Below are 21,090 nucleotides of genomic sequence, written 5' to 3'. Positions count from 1 at the left end.
CCGCCTGGAAAACCATTTCCCGGCGGCTTCGCGGAATCAACAATTGTGTCACTTCCTCCTTTGTTTGAGCGTCCTGCGTCACTCTGTACAACCGATCTTTAATAAGCGAAAAATATGGGTATGCAATGGCGATGCCCGGCCGGAGCTGTTGACTATCAATTACTTTCACTTGGTCAAGAGCATGTTTAAGGGTTTCGTCCCGCGACTGCTCTAGAGGGAAGTCCCCCTCTAAACCCAGCTAAACCCAAAGCCCCGGGTTGAACCAAGCGTTGGTGGATGGTGGTCTGGTTACAGCCGGTATCCAACAATGCTTGGTATGTACCCCCTTGGATCCTTACCGGAATACGGTACGCTCCAGCCCGATCGGGGGCAGCCTGCGGGAAGTCGGAGACCCGCACCACCGTCCCTATTTCCATCAGCGGACACTGATCCCGGAAGTGGTCCGGGTCTCCGCACCTCCAGCAGACCGGCCCAGCTGCCACGGCCGCACCCGTGCTGGCGGGCGCCCCCACCTGAGGAGGAGAGCGGCTGAGGGACGGGGAAGGGGTAGGCGGTTTCTCCCACGGCCGGGAAGTTGGTCTCACAAATCCTCCACGCCTGCGGGGGCAGGCACGGACCCTGGGGAGAGAGCAGAGCGAGAGGGAAGAGGGGAGGGGAAAAAAACAGGGGAAGACACAGGGGAAGGGGAGAAAGAGAGAGATGGCTCATCCGCCCTTGGAATCGCCGCCATGTGGTCCTCCGCGAGTCGTACGGCTTCCTCCAGCGACGACGGGCGGTGGCACTGGACCCACTCCGCCGTTCTCCTGGGCAGCCGTTGCGTGAACTGCTCCAGCACCACCTGATCGATGACTTCCTCGACGTCGCGGTCCCCCGCGAGCAGCCACCGCCGACAGGCGTCCCGGAGCCATTGAGCAAACGCGAATGGGCGATCGGACTTCTCTAGCTTCATGCTCCGGAAGAGTTGGCGATTCTCTTCCGGGCTCCGACCGACCCATTGCAGTATGGCCCTCTTCAGGTCAGCATAAGCCAGGAGGTTTGTCGCCGGCAGTTGTTGCGCCGCGAGTTGGGCTTCCCCGGACAGGAGAGGGAATAGGCGGGCTGCCCACTGTTCGGGCGGCCAGCCCCAGATTTCTGCCGTCCGCTCGAACAAGTCGAGGAAGGCCTCAGGATCATCTGCTGCCCCCATCTTCTGTAACGTGGGCGGGGGTAGCGTAGCGTGGGTGTCCGGGGTCGCGGCTGGGGCCGACGCAGTCTCCTGGCTGAGGAGGCTCCGGATAGCGAGTCGGTCCTCTGCCTGAGCCCGCATGATCTCGAAGAAACGTTGATATTGATCCTGCCAGAGCTCAAGCAGGGATTGTTGGTGGCCTTGATGGAGAATAGCGAGGGACTGGAGGACTTCCGCCAGCTGGGAGGACTCTATGGGGCGACTCTGTTCCATAACTTGGAACACACAAAAAAAAAGGGTGTTCCTTCAATTCCCGGGTTTCGGCACCAGTGTAAAGCGGACCAAGGAAGGGACGGGAACAGACGTCAGCTTAAGGGGTAAGCTTTATTTTTTCAGTTTAATTAATTTAATTTTCACACACACACACACGCGTAATCTCTGCTGTGTTGTCAGCTTCCGGATGCTCTGTGGCTGCTGGCTTTTATCCGCTCTCCTCACGCTACTGCAATTAGAGACAGGTGTTAGACATAATTTAGCTCAGGTGTGAGCGCCCTTACCGCTTTTCTCTCCCGGACGGGCGCTTGACCACGCCCCCGCTGCCACAGTATAGGTACACAAATTGAGCACAGTTCTGTTCAATCATCATCCTCATACATCCTCATTCCAGTTGCATCGACCCTGTCATGTCTCTCACAATGTCAAAAGAGAGAATTTTCTTTCAGAGACCACACTCTTCCCTTCTTTAAATGAATGGAGGGAGATGATCTGCCACCCTGTGATATGAGCAATCACTTGAGGATGCTCCAGTCTGATGATAATTCATTATGACAAAGAGAAGCTGATCCATTTCCAATCAGAGCATGACAGAGACCCCCAAAGCCCTGTGGATGACTCACCCCGGCCTGTTTACTCTGAGCGGGCAGTGGAGCCCTCAGCATGCCAGACAGATCTCAGACAGTGGTGAGCTTATAACGGCAAACATGTTTTAAAAATTCAGACAATTCCGACTCTAAATTCTGATTAAACTCTATTAAAAAATGTTAATAACCACACATCTTTGACTGCTCACTCTTTATTAATGAGCACAGGTGCTACAATTGTTGTTGACAACTGTAAGCAGCCTACAATTCCTTCAAAGGCAAAACACAGTAACTATGTCAACACTGAACCTGGGAAAGTTTAGAGTGGATTTTGTATTTATTGATGTTGTTACTGAATCTGAGAATACATTAGTTGAGCCAAACCTAATAGATCATAGTCTAACAGACATGATTTCTTGCATAACTCAATGTGTGCTAACAATTTGTGCTCACCAGATACCATGCAAGTGACCAAGACTTATCCGCAGACAGTGATGGGCACAAATACATGAAAATGTATTTAAAATAAAAATACAAAATACTGTGAGAGAAAAAAAAAATATCAATATAAAATACAGTATTTTGTATCTTGAACATAAACAAAATACATGTAAAATTGAATATTCAATGAAGTATCACTATTAGGCTGAAATAGTGGGTACTTTTCTTGCTGTCTAGCAAGGAGTAATGCTTTATACACTTGACTAGCTAGTAAATACACAAGCAGTTGCTAACACCAACAACCGATTAGCTAGCAAGACTGACTAGCTAGCGCTAATGTTCAGTGTTAGTGCTAACCCTATTTCCCCCTTGCCAGTGCTCTTTTATTCCTTCATGTTAACTGAAGGCAAATCTGTATGATGTTCCATTTTAGCTTGCTAGCTAGCGATCTAGCAAACAATAGCTAGTGAACTCACTAACGATAGAGCGAAGTGTGCATGGCAGGGAATACAACCGAAACTGTGTTATAAAATTATATTGTTATGTATATATTGTACTGTCCTTTTCTGCATATCACTGCCCCCTTCAGCATTTTTCAGTTTTGTGGCCCATTCTGCATAATGCGGCGGCTCATTTCAGATTATCGCGTGATATTGTGTAGATACTGGGGCAAATGCTATCCTTTCATTTATTGGACAGTTATTGAAAAACCTTTTATTTGTTCACCTTGAAGAAAACTGAAAATGATAAATGAGTATTCTGTCTCAAAAGAAATGTAATATAGATTCCATCGTGCTAATTTACTGGTTCATCATTTTATTTTGGGGTCTACTGGAATAGTTTTACGTGCTTTAATTGTTACGGATTGAGGAAGATGACAAGAGCAGGATCTAAGAACAGCTACTTTAATGAAGATAAAACAAAATACAAAACAGGATGCAAAACAAAATTAAACAAACGGGACGGAAACCTGAGCATGAAACACTTAACAACTGACAAAGGTAAAAGAGACATCAGGGCAATATATACACAAGGATAACGAGGTAAATGAAACACAGTTGAGAAACAATGGGGAACAGCTGGAAGTGATCAGAGCAGGGGATTATGGGAAGTGTAGTTCGTGGGGGGGGATGACAGAGATAAAACACAGGGCAGACAACAGTGAATCGTAACAAAATTAATGTTATGATCAAAAAACACATAATTTTTCTCATACTGCATATTCCTGTATCATTTCTTTTCACTCTCTGTCCGAAACGCTCTGTTGTAGCTCCTGTCTCTGGCCCAGTCTGTAGTGATGTCAGAAACGTTATAAACGTTATAAAATTATCAAATTGTCTCAAAATCATCCTTTAGACACCACAAGCAATGATCTCATGGATCAGAAAAATGTTGCAGTCTATAGTGACTAACAGGTGTTTAGAAAAGTACTGTGGTAGTTTTTGTTGCTATTTAGTATTTTGGGAGAAAGAAAATCAAAGAGCCTTTTACCCCGCAGGGCCTTTAGCCCTGTTGTACCCTTCTTGATGTCACATTTAAAACATCAATGGAGGGTATTTTTGCCATGCAAAAGATGGTAAATAACAAGCTCATGTACATGGTTGAGCAGCTATCTGATTATGGGATGGGTAGGTAATTAACACATATACACATTTGCTGTATGACATCCACAACGTAAAAACATCTACCCGGTGAAAAGGTGCACAGGAGAAAAGACTATGATGTTCTTGAAAGTTCCATGTATGAATCTGATCATCATTCATTGTCAAGTACCATGGTATTACTATCTGATAACATCACTGTACCATGATACCGCCACAGTACGTTTTAATTTAGGACAAAAAAAATCCTACATATGGCTTTTTTCCAATATATGAAATTACATTTTAACATATTGTATATATTTCAATAAATATATTTACATTATGGTTAGTAGTATTCCTGGCATATATGTGTCATTGCCAGACTGCAGTTGAAAAGCTGTTGTTTGCTGTGCCCTGAAACAGCAGGCCTTGCAATTTTTCACTGTCAAACACAGGGCCGTGGAATTGCATTATTGTGATTGCAGACAAAGCCACTCAGCTGGAAACAAAAGCAAAACTCTACAGAGCCCTCAACAATGTCATAGCTTTTGCTGGCTTGTGCATAGGAGTTCACTGGAAGAATCCAAAGTTGACACTATGCGAAACACCAGGTTGATAAGAGTTTAGCTATTTGGCCCCGAGGCCCGAACGGGCAGAGTTTAGTCTAGCATGAGACAGCGGAGGGTGAGCACCCTAGTTTTCATACACTAAAGAGGGGTGAAGCACTAACACAGAACATAGCGGAGGAAGGCATCATCACGCACACGGCATGTTCAGCACCAGATACCTGCACGAAGTGCACAAGGAGAAGCATGAACACTCCGATGTCTTTGAGGAGCCCGGCAGTCCAGAGATGGAGCTGGCTCCTGTCAGTGGGCCCTCAGCAGTGGCTGCTCCGGGCTGGGACAGCCTGCAACAGCTGAACAGTCGCTTTGCACGTTATATCAACCGGGCACGTGTGCTGGAACAACGGAACGCCGTGTTCCGAAAGCAACTGGAGACCCTGCAGCGCATGGAGGAGGTGCCCGAACTAGAGGAGGCCTTCAGCGAGCAGATCAGCATCAACAGACAACGCATTCGAGAACTGCTGTCTGATCGTGCCAAGCTGGAGAGAGAACTCAAAGATGCCGAACGCATGTTTGATGAGTACAACAGCAGGTCAGAAAAACATTTAACATTTAAAAAGTTTAACTATGCAATACACATTCAACTGCAAACCATAACAAGCTGAATATACTGAAAGTAAATTAATTGCCTCAAAGGCATTAAGTAATCTGTCGAAAACTGTGAAATCAAATTCTCCTAATTTGGTCTTCACAATCAACAGGTAAAGTTAAGTATATACACAGTTAATTCAAATGTGCAATTAAACTAAGGTTGTTTTTACTTAAATATTTCATTTAAATTGACAAAAACTGTTTGAGGAATAGTTCATCCACTGGTAGCAAGATCAGTGCTCGTAGATCAGTGTGCTGCTTGGAGCTTTATGATAGTAGCATGATTTATTTAATAAAACATTTTTTGTTAACCACCACAATGCCTGCCAGTGCGGCCCCAGACATAAGATAACCCGAGAAGAGCTGAACTTGCATGAGTCAACAAGGCTTCACTCGATGCTGCAGCACACAACACAAAACATATGCGTCCCATTTGAATTCTCCAGAGAATGTTCTACTTTAAAACACTATGGAGGAAGTCAGACCTCTCAAACTGCTAGACAGCCTCAACGTTATAAACAGCTCTGATGAGGTAAAGAGGAGACAAAACTGTGCCATGTGCATCAACATGAATTACAAGGCTTATAATAATAGACGTCATTCCTTTTTTAAATATATCTGTAAAGGTATTAAAAGGGAAAGGAGGAGGCGAGAACCGGCTTGACAGTATAAATAATAGTTTAATATAAAACTGAACCAAAAAGACAAACTGACAGCTGCCCGTAACACACTCTCTCTCTCTCTCTCTCTCTCTCTCTCTCTCTCTCTCTCTCTCTCTCGCGTGTACTGTAGTCTTCAGTCTGCCTTTTTCCTCTCTGAGGCTTGATTAGCCTGATTACGGTCTGGGTGTGTGGAATCACTCCGTCCTGCCACAGTATCATGTTGTTACTGTAGTAACAGTGAAAGGAATGTTATAGTTCCATATTAATTATATAAGGTGGAATCTATTAGACTTAATTGTATTATTATTGTTGTTGTTTTATTTTATGTCAAATGTGTTTAGGTTATTAGATTTTTCATCACAAATACAAACTATAATTATTATTTCTTTAAAGACTAGCTACATTGACATAACCATGGTAATGAGGAGCCATCTGTGGTCTTATGTGGTTATGGCATTTTTATTAAAAATACCACTGTTAAACAATGAAAGAACAATGGTAGGTTATGCTAACATTTTATAACGGCAAGTGCAATATACAGTTGAAGGGTCTGTACCTCCATGAATTATGAATTCATGCCTTTCTCATGATGTCTGATATTTAACAATCTCAGGAAACTCAGTACAGTGGTCTACTTAGGATACAGTCAAAATGATATTCTTATTATTATCATTAGCCCTATAAAAATTAGGTGTTATTTAAATTGAATTAGTTTAGTTTCATTTCACCTTGAAGTAAAGAACAAAAAATGTGTAAGATCTAAAATGTTCCAGATGCTTAGATGATCAAATATAGCTCCAACATATCCAATGTAAACATTATTTGCGACTAAGCAATTATGTTATTTATGAATTAATTGAATCTTTTAACCAACCAACTTTAAGAGTGTGGATGACTGTGTGTGTCAGCCACCACCGAGGATGATTTTTGGAGCCAGGAAAACTCATGGTTGTGCCCAGGGCTGGACTGTAATCTGGCATACCGGGCATTTTCCCGGTGGGCTGACACACTTTTGGGCCGATCAGGGTCGCAATGGCCATCGCGAAATGTGCCGAATGGGCCGCGATAAGCAACAATGAGCCGCCGCGTTATGCAGAACGGACCACAAAACGGCATTGCGATATGCAGAAAAGGACAGTGAACATGCCCCAAAAATCTTTTAAACATCCTTAAAACAAGATAAATGTACTTGAAGAAAACTAATGTAAGATAATAAGATTTGTTTTCAGAATACATAACTTGAATTAAGTTTATTTTTGACAAATAGTTTTTTCTTGTTCTAAAGTGTAAATTTAGTTAGATATGAGGATAATTATAAAATGATTTTGTGCAGTCATAAGGGTACGATACTTGTCATTGGATAAAAGCTAAATTACTGTCTCACTCTAGGTCAATGGATGTAATGAATGAGAATTGGTTGTTTAGTTTATAGTGATTTATAACACAGGGCAACCATACAAAGTAAATAAATAAATAAATAAAAAGATCTCAGCAGATATTGATCAATTAAGCTTATTGGTTAGAAATAGCTTTGGAATAACAGTTCCATGCACACTCATAACTGCTGTGATTAACTGTGAATTACTCTTTGTTCTTCACAGATACAGAAATGAATGTGAATATCAGGAGCAGCTGCGGTGCACACTGGAACAGCTCAATAAGGTACAAATAAAACTGCTATTCTCTGACCTGCATGTTCACATGTGGTTATTAAAGCAATGAGCAACTAGAGTCTGTCCATCCATCTGTCCAACCATGCCCCCATCCATCCATCCATCCATCCATCCACCCACCCACCCACCCACCCATCCACCCACTCATCCACCCACCCACCCATCCATCCATCCATCCATCCATCCATCCATCCATCCATCCATCCATCCATCCATCCATCCATCCAACAAACAAATCTGCCACTATGTATAACACAATAGCAATGGCCTACAGTAGCAACACTCTAGCAACCACCAGAATACCCCATCAGTCATAGCTTTAAACATTCAACTATATTGAATGAACCTAATGAATTCTGATCACATCAGGCCTCAGTAACCTTCAAGTGTGTAAGACTTCAAGACTTTATTCAACTTCCATACTAAGCTTTGCCTAGCCAACATTCAAAGATTTTTTTTTTGACAAAGCTTTCTGTTATTAATAAATGTAATTTTTGTTGAAAATTGGCATCTTTTATTACAGCCCTTCAACTGGAGGTTTGCAACCCCTAGGGGCTCTGCCAATTATTGTTTGATCTCAAATATTTTTTGTGTGAAAACATGCTTTAAATGGCAATACAATATTTAGTTCTTCATACACAGCTAAGGTTTCATTGTTTCATTGCCCTTCTTATTTCAAATACTGGCCCTCATAAAGGTAAAAATGCCCATGAAAATCAATTTCAGGGGGCAAATATTGCCCCTTAATAAAAACATGAATTTCTGACACTGCTCAAGGCTGTGGATTACAGTAATTCTACCAAGGTTAAGGGTTTTTAGGCATTCCTTAATAATTGTTGTGGAGCAGAGGGGGTCGGGGCCGGGTTGGAATATTGCGCGCCAATGTAACACAGTTAAGGATGGGCAAGGAGGAGTCGAGAACCGGCTTGTCAATATAAATGATAATTTAATTAATCTCAAACCAAAATACACATACATAAACACACACATGATGTACATGCCCGTAATTCTCTCTCTCTCGAACCATCGTCACCGGGCTGCCTTTATCCCTTGTGCGCCCCATCAGGCCGATTGGGGACCGGGCGTGCAACATTCTAGCCCGGCCCCACCCCACATTTGTCTTTGCCATGTTTTTTGTTTTTTTTGTCTGAATGTAAAACTTTTACATTTACAACAAAAAGGCATCAACACATACAGACAAAGATCTCAACTAAGCTGAGCAGACATCAACCACATTTTTACATTCTACATTTTTTGCAAACCAAAGTTAGGTCATCCCTTGTCTTTCTAAGAAACAAATTATTGCATTCTTATTCATGAATCTCAAAATATGTATTGAAAACCGGTTGGTTTTTCATAAATTTAGCTTTGTAAGTAAAGTCAAGATGATTAAAGGTGCTGTAAGCAATTACAGTGTTCTGAAGCTTTCACACTACTGAGCCGTTTAATTATCCACGCCCACTTATTTCCAATTCCCAAATTCTCCAAAGATAATTTTGAGACCAAAACCGAGGAAAAGAGCAGCATTGTTTGTTCCTCTGGCTGTCAAAATCAACAGTGGCACAATAGCGCCCACAACTGACAAACATTATGAATCATAGCCTCAATCATCCACTTTAAATACAACACTATGAGAATGAGCAAAATTATTGACAGGTGAAAAGAGTCAATGTCCGTGGTCCGTGGACAAATTTTTGTTTGCAGTTTACAAAGACTACAGCTGTCACAGAGACTGGTGGGATATCTCAGGAAACTCTTTAATGGAGTAGGAAATGTTTTTGCACACTTTTTAAAAATTTTATCCCATTTTCTCCCCAATTTAGCATGCCCAATTCCCTATAAGGTGCTTGTGGTGGCATGGTTACTCACCTCAATCCGGGTGGCAGAGGAAAAGTCTCAGTTACCTCCGCAGTCCACACACAACTTACCACGCACAACATTGAGAGTGAGAACCCCTAATCGTGACCATGATGAGGTTACCCTATGTGTTACCCCCTATCTGGAGTCACTCAGAAACCCTGGATTCAAACTCACGACTCCAGGGGTGGTAGTCAGCATCAATACTTGTGAGCTACCCAGGCCCTGCTTACAGCACTTTAAAGCAATTTATGACATAGGCCCTACTCCTTGTCTTTGTTAAAGTTTATTGCACGGTCTTTAGCTTTACCGCCTCCCATCTGCCACACACTGCCACATATAATTCTGAAAAATGCTTTGAGATGTCTTGATGTATTGTTTGATGCACAAGTTGTCTTTATAAAGTGTCTCTTTGAACAACATGACTGTGATCTCTGAGTCCATTTGCTCTCATGTCTGCAGGAGGCCGACATGGTGCTATTGAAGAACCTTGAGTATCAAATCCAGCTGCAGTTCCTGCAAGACGATGTCAATGCTACCAAAGAGAGGCACAAAAAGGTAGGTGTGCCTACAGTGTGCTGTCTGTACTGCAACCCCTATTTACACTTCTTTTCGAGTAGCTTCTCAAAAGCTCTTGTGCAAAATTGACTGTTGCCAGTAGAAGTGTGCGCTGAATGAAAATCACGGCAAATCACCTTGCTTAAAAGCACTGAAAACACATACCATTTCAATTCTGTATTGACCCTATTTACTTCTTAAATTCCTGGTCACTTAGGAATGATCATAATTTGTTTGTGCAAGTCATTCCAAAGAAATTAATGTTCAGAATGGAAAACTAATTCTGCATTTACTATTACTGAATAATGCAGTATATACTGAATTCTGGCAAATATTTTTGGAAATGTTTTAAGTGAACAGTAGGTATTATTCTATGCTTAACATTTCAAACAGTAGTAATTTTTGTTTGTTGTCATATCGCCTCAGTATCAGGGCCACATTAAGGTACTGCTGGGCCCTGGGGCTCACAGTTACACTGGGTCCCGCCGGCCGTCAGAAGGGGGTTGAGTATGGGGGTGGTGCAGGTTGGGTGTTGCATGTCTGTGTACTCTTTCTTTGTATTTTCTGAACGTCCTCCCGTGAACATCGACGGGGGAGAATAAGGTGGCAGATACTGCAACTGGACCCCTCACTGAGAATTGGGGGACCCCCCCTGCAGCCACAAGCCCCAAGCATATGTGCTAATACGGCCCTGCTCACTATGTTTGTCACATTGCATGTTTAATAGAGCACAACAGTGCCCACCCACTTTTTCACTGCCTTTGGTACTGCAATCATTTTTCCCTTTCATTTTCTCCATAGTAATTAGACAAAACACTTCATAAAGACTTGTAAGCCATGAACCAAACCAACCAGCTCTGAGATGAATCACAACATTATTACCTTTGATTTGAAGCATAAAAGTAAATGAAAATCAATAAAAAGACAAAGGTGCAAGACGAATTTCAACATCTTTTATGTGGAAATTCCAAATTATAAAATCAAGTCCTACCCTATATGTTCTGCATGATAAATGAATCCTGTTTAACTTTTAACTTTAATGTCAGACTACAGAAATAAAATGGGCTGTGAAATAATTTTGTTACATTTTAGCATATTTTAACAAGCTTTATTGTACAGAGGCACCAAAAGTTTTTGGACACTTGAAGCCAAATTTAAAAATATGTCAACTTTAGTGCATTAGACACCAAACATTTCACACATAAAAAAGGATTTAAATGCTAAAACAATAAATATACTGTTCAAAATGAAGACAAAAGGTATTTTGGGGCACTTTAGCTGACATTATATTAAGCTGTGATTATGTTTCGTATCTGCTGATCGCCAGGGCATTGCTTCGTAGTGGATGTTTCCCTGGTTGCAAACAGATCGAGAGCTGTATTCCCAAAAGGTCACTCCGTGAACAGACTTCCTCTTCTCACGACTAATCAGATGAGAGCTCAAACAACTACAGCCTAGTGACATTTTGTCAGAGCTACAGATTAGTTCATCCTCCACAGGCTGTGCTAACAACGTTACAGCGCTAAGGACTGAGCGAAATTGGTGTTAAAGATGGGTAGTAGCCCTACCTTGAGCCCAGCTCGGTAGTGGACGAGCTACGCTGAAGCACGAACATTGACAGCCTTATTTTGAGCCCAACGCAGCAATGAGCTGTGACAGTGTTGCATAACCATTACACTAGCTCTCCCTGAAGCACACAAACAGCGCCTCGTCTTGAGCATCACTCTGGGAAGTTTGTTTAGACTAGTGAGTTGATTAGATCTAATTGTTTTCCTCTTTTTCTCTCATTTTCCTTCTAGTTGAAGGTTATCTTTTATTTCATATTCCTAAATAGTATACGAAAGAAACAGAGATAGGATCACTGTGATTATATTGATCATTGTACAGCCATGGATATGCCAAGGCAGTGTGCCCAATGCTCCATGCTGTATGTTGCCCATCAACTTTGTCCACCATGCTTAGGATTGGACCACCTCCATGAGGCACTCATTAATCCATGTGTGAGCTGCTCAATAATGCCAGTGGTTCAGAGAAAGTCTAGGCTGGTGAGCCTTAGTGGCAAATGTGAGGAGGCTGTGCCCAGGCCCCCCAATACGGAAAAGAAGGCTGTAAAGCCATTTTGAGAGGCATCAAATAAGTGGAAACCTTAACAGGGCTTAGCACAACATGTAAAGTTGCTGTCATCTAACATGGAACAGATAAAATCCCTCTTGCTATCGTTAAATAAGAACCCTGTCCATGTCTTAGCAGAGGCTTCTGAGCCTGTTGTATCATGCAGGGGCTATGAGGATTATGACGCCCTCTACACAGTAGCATCAAATGCCACCTTCCAACACAACCTGTCAGAAGTGGAAGTGCCTAGTGCACAGTCTACACCACCTACAGTCAGCTAACGCATCTAATCAATCATCTGTCAAATATTGAGGAGGCTGAAGAAAACAACCTTTCTAGCATACCTGCGGCAGGCCCTTGCATTGCAGTGCTGTCAGTTTCTGTGGAAGAGGCACTGCATCCAAACCCACGTTGTCCTTGTGCTGAATGCAAATGCACAGATGACCTCATTGTTACGGCTCAAAACACCGCAACCCCAATGGGCCGGCTCTCTAATTCCCTGGCTCACCTGCTACTGGCTTTGCAAACTTTATTATAAGGCAATGGAGAGGACAGGACTCAAGGTGACCTCCTGAGTACAGCCTTGCAGACAATGGGCTTTATGGCCCAGGATCTAGGCAGACTGGTAGGCACACTGGTACATGGCCGCTGAACCCACTGGTAAATGGCTGCTGAATTGTATATATTATATTTAATGTCTTTTTATTTATTTTATTTTATTCAAAATTTTAGGAGTAGCATATGAGTGTCCAAATGCTTTTTGCAGCATAATGGCACAATATTTATAGATACAATTCATTGTATATCTTCGACAATTGCAGTTCAGTGTGGTAAACATTTCATTAAGTTACTAAACACTGATGTGCAAGTCTCTTTAGGTAATGAAGTTGACCTTTTTAACTGTCTCCAACATTATTGATCCCTCCTTTTTCTCCCATAGAATCTTGCTGAGATCCAGACCTATCTTAACATCCTGCAGCAGATCAACCAGACTATTCCCCTCATGGCAAACATGTCCGTCTCAGAGGTAAGGTGACCTTGTGGCTTGCAGCGCCTCAGGGCTCGCTCTGACTCTATTGGTGTCACATAGAATAAGAATTGGATGGTTGTCGTGCCAGTGAAATTAGAGCAGGCGTCTGAATGTGCCCTGAGTGATCAGTCTCCTTGTGTGATGACACCCTTTATCTTCTTGTATCAAACATCGGCTTTGGTTTCGAGCAGCAGGGGTTCAGACACTGTTCCTCACATACCAGTCTTATGAAGTGTGTGTTTAAAATTTGCACTTCAGGTACTTAGAGGAAAGATCATTGTATGTACGTTCTTTTCTTTAAAGTATACTGTTAGAACCTTGGTTATGGGATTTATGTATATACATATATATACACACACACACACACACACACACACACACAATGATCAGCCACAACATTAAATCCACCTGCCTAATATTGTGTAGGTTCCCCTCATGCCACCAAAACAGTGTCAACCCACATCTCAGAATCACACTGAGATTATATTCTTCTCACCACATTTGTTCAGAGAGGTTATCAGAGTTACTGTAGACTTTGCCAGTTAAAAACAGTCTGGCCATTCTCTGTTGTTGCCAGACGGGCTGATTTGAGTTTTTCTGTAACTGCTGATCTCCTGGGATTTCACATACAACAGTCTCTAGAATTTACTCCTAATGGTGCCAAAAACAAAAGTTCTTCAGTTCTGAGGATGGAAATGCCTTGTAGCTGAAAGAGGTCAACAGAGAATGGCCAGACTGGTTCGAACTGACAGAGTCTACAGTAACTCAGATAACTGCTCTGTACAATTGTGGTGAGAAAAATAGAGTCTCAGAATGCTATTTTGAGATGCGGGTTGACGCTGTTTTGGCGGCACGAGGGGGGTGGTTTTAATGTTTTGGCTGATCAGTATGTATATATATATATATATATATATATAAATAGTTTGTCGCTTGCCTAGCAAACACCAATAATAAGCATTTATTCACTGAGCAAATATCTCCCTCCCTGTGGTCATGTGGTAATGGATTGTGCCACTTGGAAACATGCTATCAATTAAATCTCCCTTGATATTTTCTTGCTTTTTAAAGGACAAACAAAACCATTAAAATATGTAATAGCTTTAGAAGGCACATTAAAAGAGGACTGTCTAGTTGTATTACTGGAAATTGACATTTTAGTGTAAGATAGCCTGTATTAGCAATGCAACTTTATAATTCTTGACACTGGTTGGTACAGCCATTAAACTGAATGGAAAATACATTTCTAGAAATTATGCACATATAAAAAACAGAAAACAGAGCAGAGAGTAAATTACTATTTTCTTAATGTTTTCTGGTATGGAGGAATGAATGATCAGTGGACCCACTTTATAATAGATGTCTTTAACTACAATGTACTTAAGCATTTGATTCAATATAGTTATTACATACATATATTCTGTTGTTTTAACCTGCGTTTAATAACATCTGTAGGTACACTGTGAACCTTACTCCTAACCTCTCAGAAAAATGTCCTGGTGATATTTAAATGAAAAAGACACAATCACTGCGCTCTACCAGTTTAGGGTGCCAAGATCCATGGACATGAAGAAAATGAGTAAATTCATCCACACTTTTTTAAATGTATTTTTTTATGAGAATATCATAATGAGCATATTTTTTCCCATTGCGGTACTGAGAAAAGTATAGTTTCCGAATCTTTTTATTAAATTTTTTTGCATCACGGTTATGAAAATTGGGAGGTAAAATATGTTTAATGGTCATGATAATATTGTCACAATGTAATAAAATCTTAATGGTCCGATCAGTTTCTTTATGCAAAATATAATTTATTGTTGGTTTCTTTAAACAGGAGTAAATTAGGACCAGGACATTTTTTTTTAAACTTCTTTTGTTGAAATCATTCTATTGGACAGTTTACATGTGGAAGCAACCAAAAAACATTTGACTGGATTTTAAGACATGTTCTGGCAAATAGACAAATACTTAAATAGATAAATAACACTTATACATTTTATAATTTTGTTACATTTAACTACAAATTGAAATAAACAATTTTAAATATATCTATTTATTAGTTGATAATTGATTCCTTAAATTTTTAAGAAGCTCACCTAGTCTTCCATTCTGGATGTATTCTCTTAATAGAGACTCGCTTTAGGACATTCAGAGCTTCAGTCCTCTTAGATTGGTTAATGTTGGTAGTTGAAAGGTGTACTTTGAGGACATAAAGTCAAAGGGAAACATATTTTACCTCTATTTGATATGATTACTAATGATCCTTGATTTTTACTTGACTGAGAAAGATCTCTCTTTCTTCAGGAGCAGGAGAGGTTGATCGCTCAGAGGCAGGTGCCTGCCCTGAGGAGTCAGCTGGACCAGTATAAGAGCACCATCTGCCAGCTACAGGAGCAAAAACAGCGACTGCAGACAGAGGTGGGTTACATTGAACACTAGTTGTGTCTACAAACTGACAGTATCTTTACTGCTTTGAGAACAATCACTGGGTTGTAAGTATCTAAAAAAGGGTCCATATGACTTGTGCACTATATTCCAAGTCTTCTGAAACCATACAATTGCTCTTTGTGACAAACAGACCAAAAAAGTCACTGAAAATCTTCCCATTATAGCACATTAGACAGAACAGATTGTATATTAATGACATAAAACATTATTATTTTTTTGTTTCATTACCAAATATCACTGATATCAAACCTGACCTGATGTGTCTAATGGTGCCATTTTTTAAGAGCTACAGTGGAGATTTGAAGAGGTGAGCGCAAGTTGTAAGGACCTCTTGTATAGCACTTTTATGATGCTTTTATGGTGCCTTATTGCCATTTTGGAGCTTGACAGTAATTAATATATATATATATATATATATATATATATATATATATATTTATATATTAATTTGTGGTTAAATATGACCAGGGTATTTTCTTGACTGGTTTTGTGAGAATTCCTTTTCTTTTCAGTATTCATTATTAAAGTCTGTATCCTTCTTGAGACACACAGTACCTGATATCTGACTTCTACATTTATTGTGTTCACTAAACATTTGCAAACTATGTAAACTATAACTGATCACTTTATCCCTTTCATAGGTTATCAGGGTGTATGTGGGGTTTTCCTTGAGCATAACTGATCTGTAATGTGTCTGTTTGTTTAAGACGTCAGTGTTGGAACAGACCATCAGAACCACACAGGAGAACTATGATGATGAGATCCAGCTGTACAATGAACAGATCGAGTCTCTCAGGAAGACGATTGAAGAGGCCGAGAGGGCACTTGATAAGTACACCAACGACTGTCGACAGCTGGCCATAAACCACACCTCATTGGAAAATGAACTTGAGAGATACAAGAGGATCATCGAGAATGAAGACAACAGGTGAGAGGATCACACAAAGCCTATAACATATTACCATACTCCTTTTACTATTTCTGTTTTGTATATAGTATGTATACTGTGCACCAGATCACCAGGGCCATAGCAATGCACAGGCTTACATGGCCTTAAGCCCAGGACCCCAAACTCCAGGGGGTTTTTAATATTGGGTGATGCTGAAATCAACAGAGATGCAGCGCAGCTGCAAAAGTTGTGTTGTACAGTAATGATCATCTAATAATGTTGTAATTATTATGTCATAACAATTGTCATTAGAATAAGGAATTATTGAAACTTTGGAAAAATATGGAAACACTTTACTGTGCCACATAGTGGCAGTATAACTACATTTTTGTCTTTCCAATAAGCCCAGCTAGATTTTGTCTGGATGTTTTTTTTCTTTTTACACTCCAGTCATCTACCCAAGATTAGTATTTACACATATTTAGCTTTTTAATTTTAAACATACACATATTTTAAACATAAAGTGGAATAATGGATATTTCATCTTATTTCTCCTTGGACACCTCCGTAACTGTTTCATATTGCTGCTAAGTGTAAAGGTGATGTGTTTTCTATTTTAATTTAGATTTTGTCTCTCTCTCTCACACACAGATTGAATTCAGCAATAATTGGTACACCCATCACCCTGTTCACATCCAATTATAAATGCACCCATAGTCCTACCATGAGCAGGAAAGGAAAAGGTGAGAGTCTTGTGGGATGGGGTTGGGGGTCTTATGTAACATGACTGCATCATTATGATAGTCTTAAAATACAACAAATCAGCAGCCGGCAGCTGCTTGCCAGAACGAACATTTCCGCCCACTCAGCTGTCAATCAAGCCCACTCTCTGTCTGTGTCCCTCTCTCACTCTCAGCCAAGCTGAATCTAGAAATGCAGTTCAACTGCTTCCAAGATCCTTGCTTTGGCCCTGTTTACAATAATAAATGAAGATGACCTTTCTGCATGCGCTCACATGCAGAAAGGGTACAGAGCCACAAAACATTTCTTGAGAGGAAACTAAACAGCTGAAGCTGTCCTTTGTGCTTGCACATTTTCTTATGTCTATAATATCACTTTCCATCCTGTTAGTCTTTTAAAATATATAGTATTAGTATTCTAAAATATATGTTCGTTATACAGAACTGTATGCACAAGTACATTACTTTTTTCAGAGAAATATCAGTGCAAACCATATATGATCATTTATTTCAAATATCTGCTTTATATACAGTATATTGCCATTTACAGTACCACATTTCTGTATGAGTTTGGTTTAAAAGTATCAAAGTGAACTTCAGGTTGACACCCTCGAACTAACTTTCAATCCCAAATCTAACTTTTCAAATGTTATTATTTTCAACTTGTTAGGTTCCAACTTGTTCAATTTCTTGCCATTGTGCAACCAAGTAATAGTTAATAAGTTAAAGTCCAGGGCCCATTTTTAAGAAACTCCATAAGCTACTGTATAAAAACCCTTAATGACTATACCCTTACAATTATAAGGGTTTTCTTAATAATCTTTTCGGCCCAGAAACATACTTAATGCAATATTAGTACCTGTGATGAGGAGGAGGGCGTGGCCGGGCCTGTGATGGAGCATGGTCAGCGCTGAATCAGCAGGATAAGGGGCAGCCAGAGACACCGGTTTGAGAGAGAGAGAGACGCACGTGACCACCTTGCATGTGTGTCTGTGTTTGTTTATGTTTGTTTTATGTTACGTTTCTTATTAAACTTTATGTTCACTGTTCAGCCAGTTCCCGCATCCTCCTTGCCCAACCTTTACCTGTTACAGTACCATACTAGTATGCTGACAAAGACACGAATGCTTGGCCAACGTAGTCCCGCTAAACATAATTTCGTGTGCTTATACTTTACTGTGGTGGTAACAAACCTCAGTACTCAAGAGGCCTGTAGAATGTCAATCTTAAAATCTCAGAGCCATTAAACCGGTTGTGTTATTATTCTGTTATCTAGCTATAAACATGCCGATTTAAGCAACCAAACTCAGCAAGATTCTCTTCAAACTGTTGCTCCACTTCTTTAGTAGTTGGAATAAAATAAACTTACAATAAAACAGTTTGCACTAATGTCTTGTGACAACACTGAGAATATGGCACCCAGTTGTGTTGCATTCAGAATTTGGCACATGAAATCGAGCTTGAGAAACTACAGTACAAATTTGTATTACGTACTTGTGTGCAGTATGTGTTGGGCCTAAACTTAACCAGCATATTTCAGAAAATCTGGTATAACCTTTAATAGAAATACTTTCTTAAACCAAATACCAAATTTCTACAGTGGTACTACTGTAGAAATGACCATGCTTTTGCATGATGCTGCATTCACGCTAGGTTACAAATAAGTCCAAGATGGCTGACATATCAGCTATCCCAACATATGCAGTACAAAAAGCTGGAGCCTATCACAGCTACCTCTGGCTGAAGGCAGGGAAACACCCTGAACAGATGCACAGTTCATCACAGGGCTAATATGCTTACAAAGTTACAAAGTTCAAAAGGTACTTTCTATGAATGAACCTTGATGTACACACAAATTTGGCTAATTTAAACCATGTCTGTTATCTGCTTTTGTAGATATTACCCGAGCAATCCAAGATATCAGCAACGTAAAGCCTCGTCAGAAGAATGTGGCTAAGAAAGTGTTTAAAAAGAAGGAGATCACTTCCAAAGGAGTAATGGAATATGGACTAGAAGAGAAAGCAGTTGAGGAGGAGGAGAAAGTACAGGTCATAGAGGAGCAGGATGCAAAAAGAGAGGAGCATGTTCCTCGTGAGGATGTGCCTGATGGTGCCCAGATAAGCAAGGCCTTTGACACGCTCTGTAACATCATACGAGACCGCATGAGGAGGGTTAAGAGACCAGAGCCCATCGCTGACTTCTTTACCAAAGGCCGCTATGTCCTGGTGACGGGTGACTCTAACTACTTGGACCCCTGCTTCGTCTCGACCGCCCCTTCCGCCAGTCACGTCTTCGTTACAATCCGAGATGGCATGATGCCTTCTGATCCTTATTGGAACGGTACACCTCACCCTCACCTTCCCCCAGTCCCCCATCTGGACCAACACCCCTAACCCCTTCCTCACCCTCAGATGATCCAGAACGAGGAAAGGGGAAAGGTAATGTAAATGGTGATAGAGGAAAGTCCAAAAATGGAGAGCCTCATCCAAAGGTAAAAGAACCTGAACCTAGCCCTAGTCCACCACCAGGTCCTCATGATAACAAAGGTTCAAGCCCTCCTCCAGGACCCAGGCAGCCCTTCCCCCAAAGTGGTGGCAAGAGCAAGAACTCTGAGGATCCCAGCAGCTTCCATGGGCCTCCACCCATGCCATCGTACAGTTCCATCCCACCTGATTCAATGAGCTATGAGAAGGTAGAAGTAGTGGAGTCTGTGGAGAAGCTCTCATCTGATAAAAAAGTGAAGGGCTATGAGAAGACAACCACAGTGGTGGAGACCATGATCGAGAAGACCAGCAGGAAGAAGCACTCTGATAGATCTTCTTAAGCCATACCTGGCACGGACCTGCTCTGGTTTTGCCTCCTGACTACTGTTGATGAGATTTCTAATGCTGTTGTTCCCTTCTTGCACAACTGCCTTTGGCGTTTACTTTCTGAAAACTTGGATACTGAATAAAGAAAAGCCCCTCCATCCCCCTTTACATGAATAGATATTTTGAAATAGTGCCAGTTTCAACTGGAGTCATACAGTTACTTCAATTGACATGTCATCACCCTCTTCTGCCCTTTCCTTTAGGTCAAAGTACAGAAAATCTTAAAATACAGAAAAAATAAAGAGTTTTATTTCCTATTGTTTTGTTCAATTAGGATGCCAGCACTGCCCACCAGTGTTGATGTGTATTGATTGCGGCACAAATAAAGATCAAAGCTTACAAAAATCTTAACTTTTGTTGCCTATTTAGTCACTCAACTCAAGGCACTGTCCATTACCCAGGAATGCATGAACAAAGTGAACAGAGGTGGTATTGGTTGGGGCATTGAAAAGCTTTGCACATGAATTAATTGCATGTTGTTCACCCAGTAGTCCTCATTTGCTGAAAGGGGTACTTTGGTGAATAGGCACCAGCCGGAGTAGGGATTCTGCTTATTGCTTATGTGTTGCAGACACAACAATTTGGCAGAGGCTTCCACTTAAGGTTGCCAACTTTTCGCCATAAAAATACAGGATACATGAGCGTTTTCAGCACTTCAATACAGAATGGGTTTCCCTTTGAGCATTTCATTTCACATTTAATTTTGACTGTTGGCAGCCCTACTTCCACTTGGTCCCTACTTCCAAGTTGTTTTGTGGCCATCTACTTTTTTTCTTCGCAACGTGGCCTTGTAAAATGCAGATTAATTTAAGGATTAAGGAAAAAGTGTGGACGTTTCTAAAAGTGCAGGGGATAGGTCACCACCCTCCAGTTATGATGTTTTCCATGCCGCAGTGGTCGCCCTGTTGCCAGGTTGGTTTTAAAATGAATTGGATTTAATAAGTGCACCCCCCATGACTGCTGTGTGTATTTTCCATTTCCTTTTTTG

General features: G+C 41.1%; 1 protein-coding gene across 1 annotated transcript; it reads left to right on the top strand.

Annotated features, from left to right (window-relative positions):
- Nucleotides 1-4,490: 4,490 nt before the first annotated feature.
- Nucleotides 4,491-20,437, top strand: LOC127617451 (filensin-like). Its single transcript, XM_052089423.1, is given in 9 exon segments — nt 4,491-5,207; nt 7,530-7,590; nt 9,921-10,016; nt 13,069-13,155; nt 15,460-15,573; nt 16,311-16,531; nt 17,144-17,235; nt 19,129-19,578; nt 19,581-20,437. Coding segments are annotated over 9 exon segments (1,986 nt in total). The 5' UTR covers nt 4,491-4,818; the 3' UTR covers nt 20,057-20,437.
- Nucleotides 20,438-21,090: the final 653 nt, after the last annotated feature.

This window comes from Xyrauchen texanus, chromosome 24 (genome assembly GCF_025860055.1).
Source record: "Xyrauchen texanus isolate HMW12.3.18 chromosome 24, RBS_HiC_50CHRs, whole genome shotgun sequence".
NCBI lineage: Eukaryota > Metazoa > Chordata > Actinopteri > Cypriniformes > Catostomidae > Xyrauchen > Xyrauchen texanus.
The sequence above is the reverse complement of the archived record's forward strand: the minus strand, read 5'-3'. Positions and strand labels throughout refer to the sequence as shown.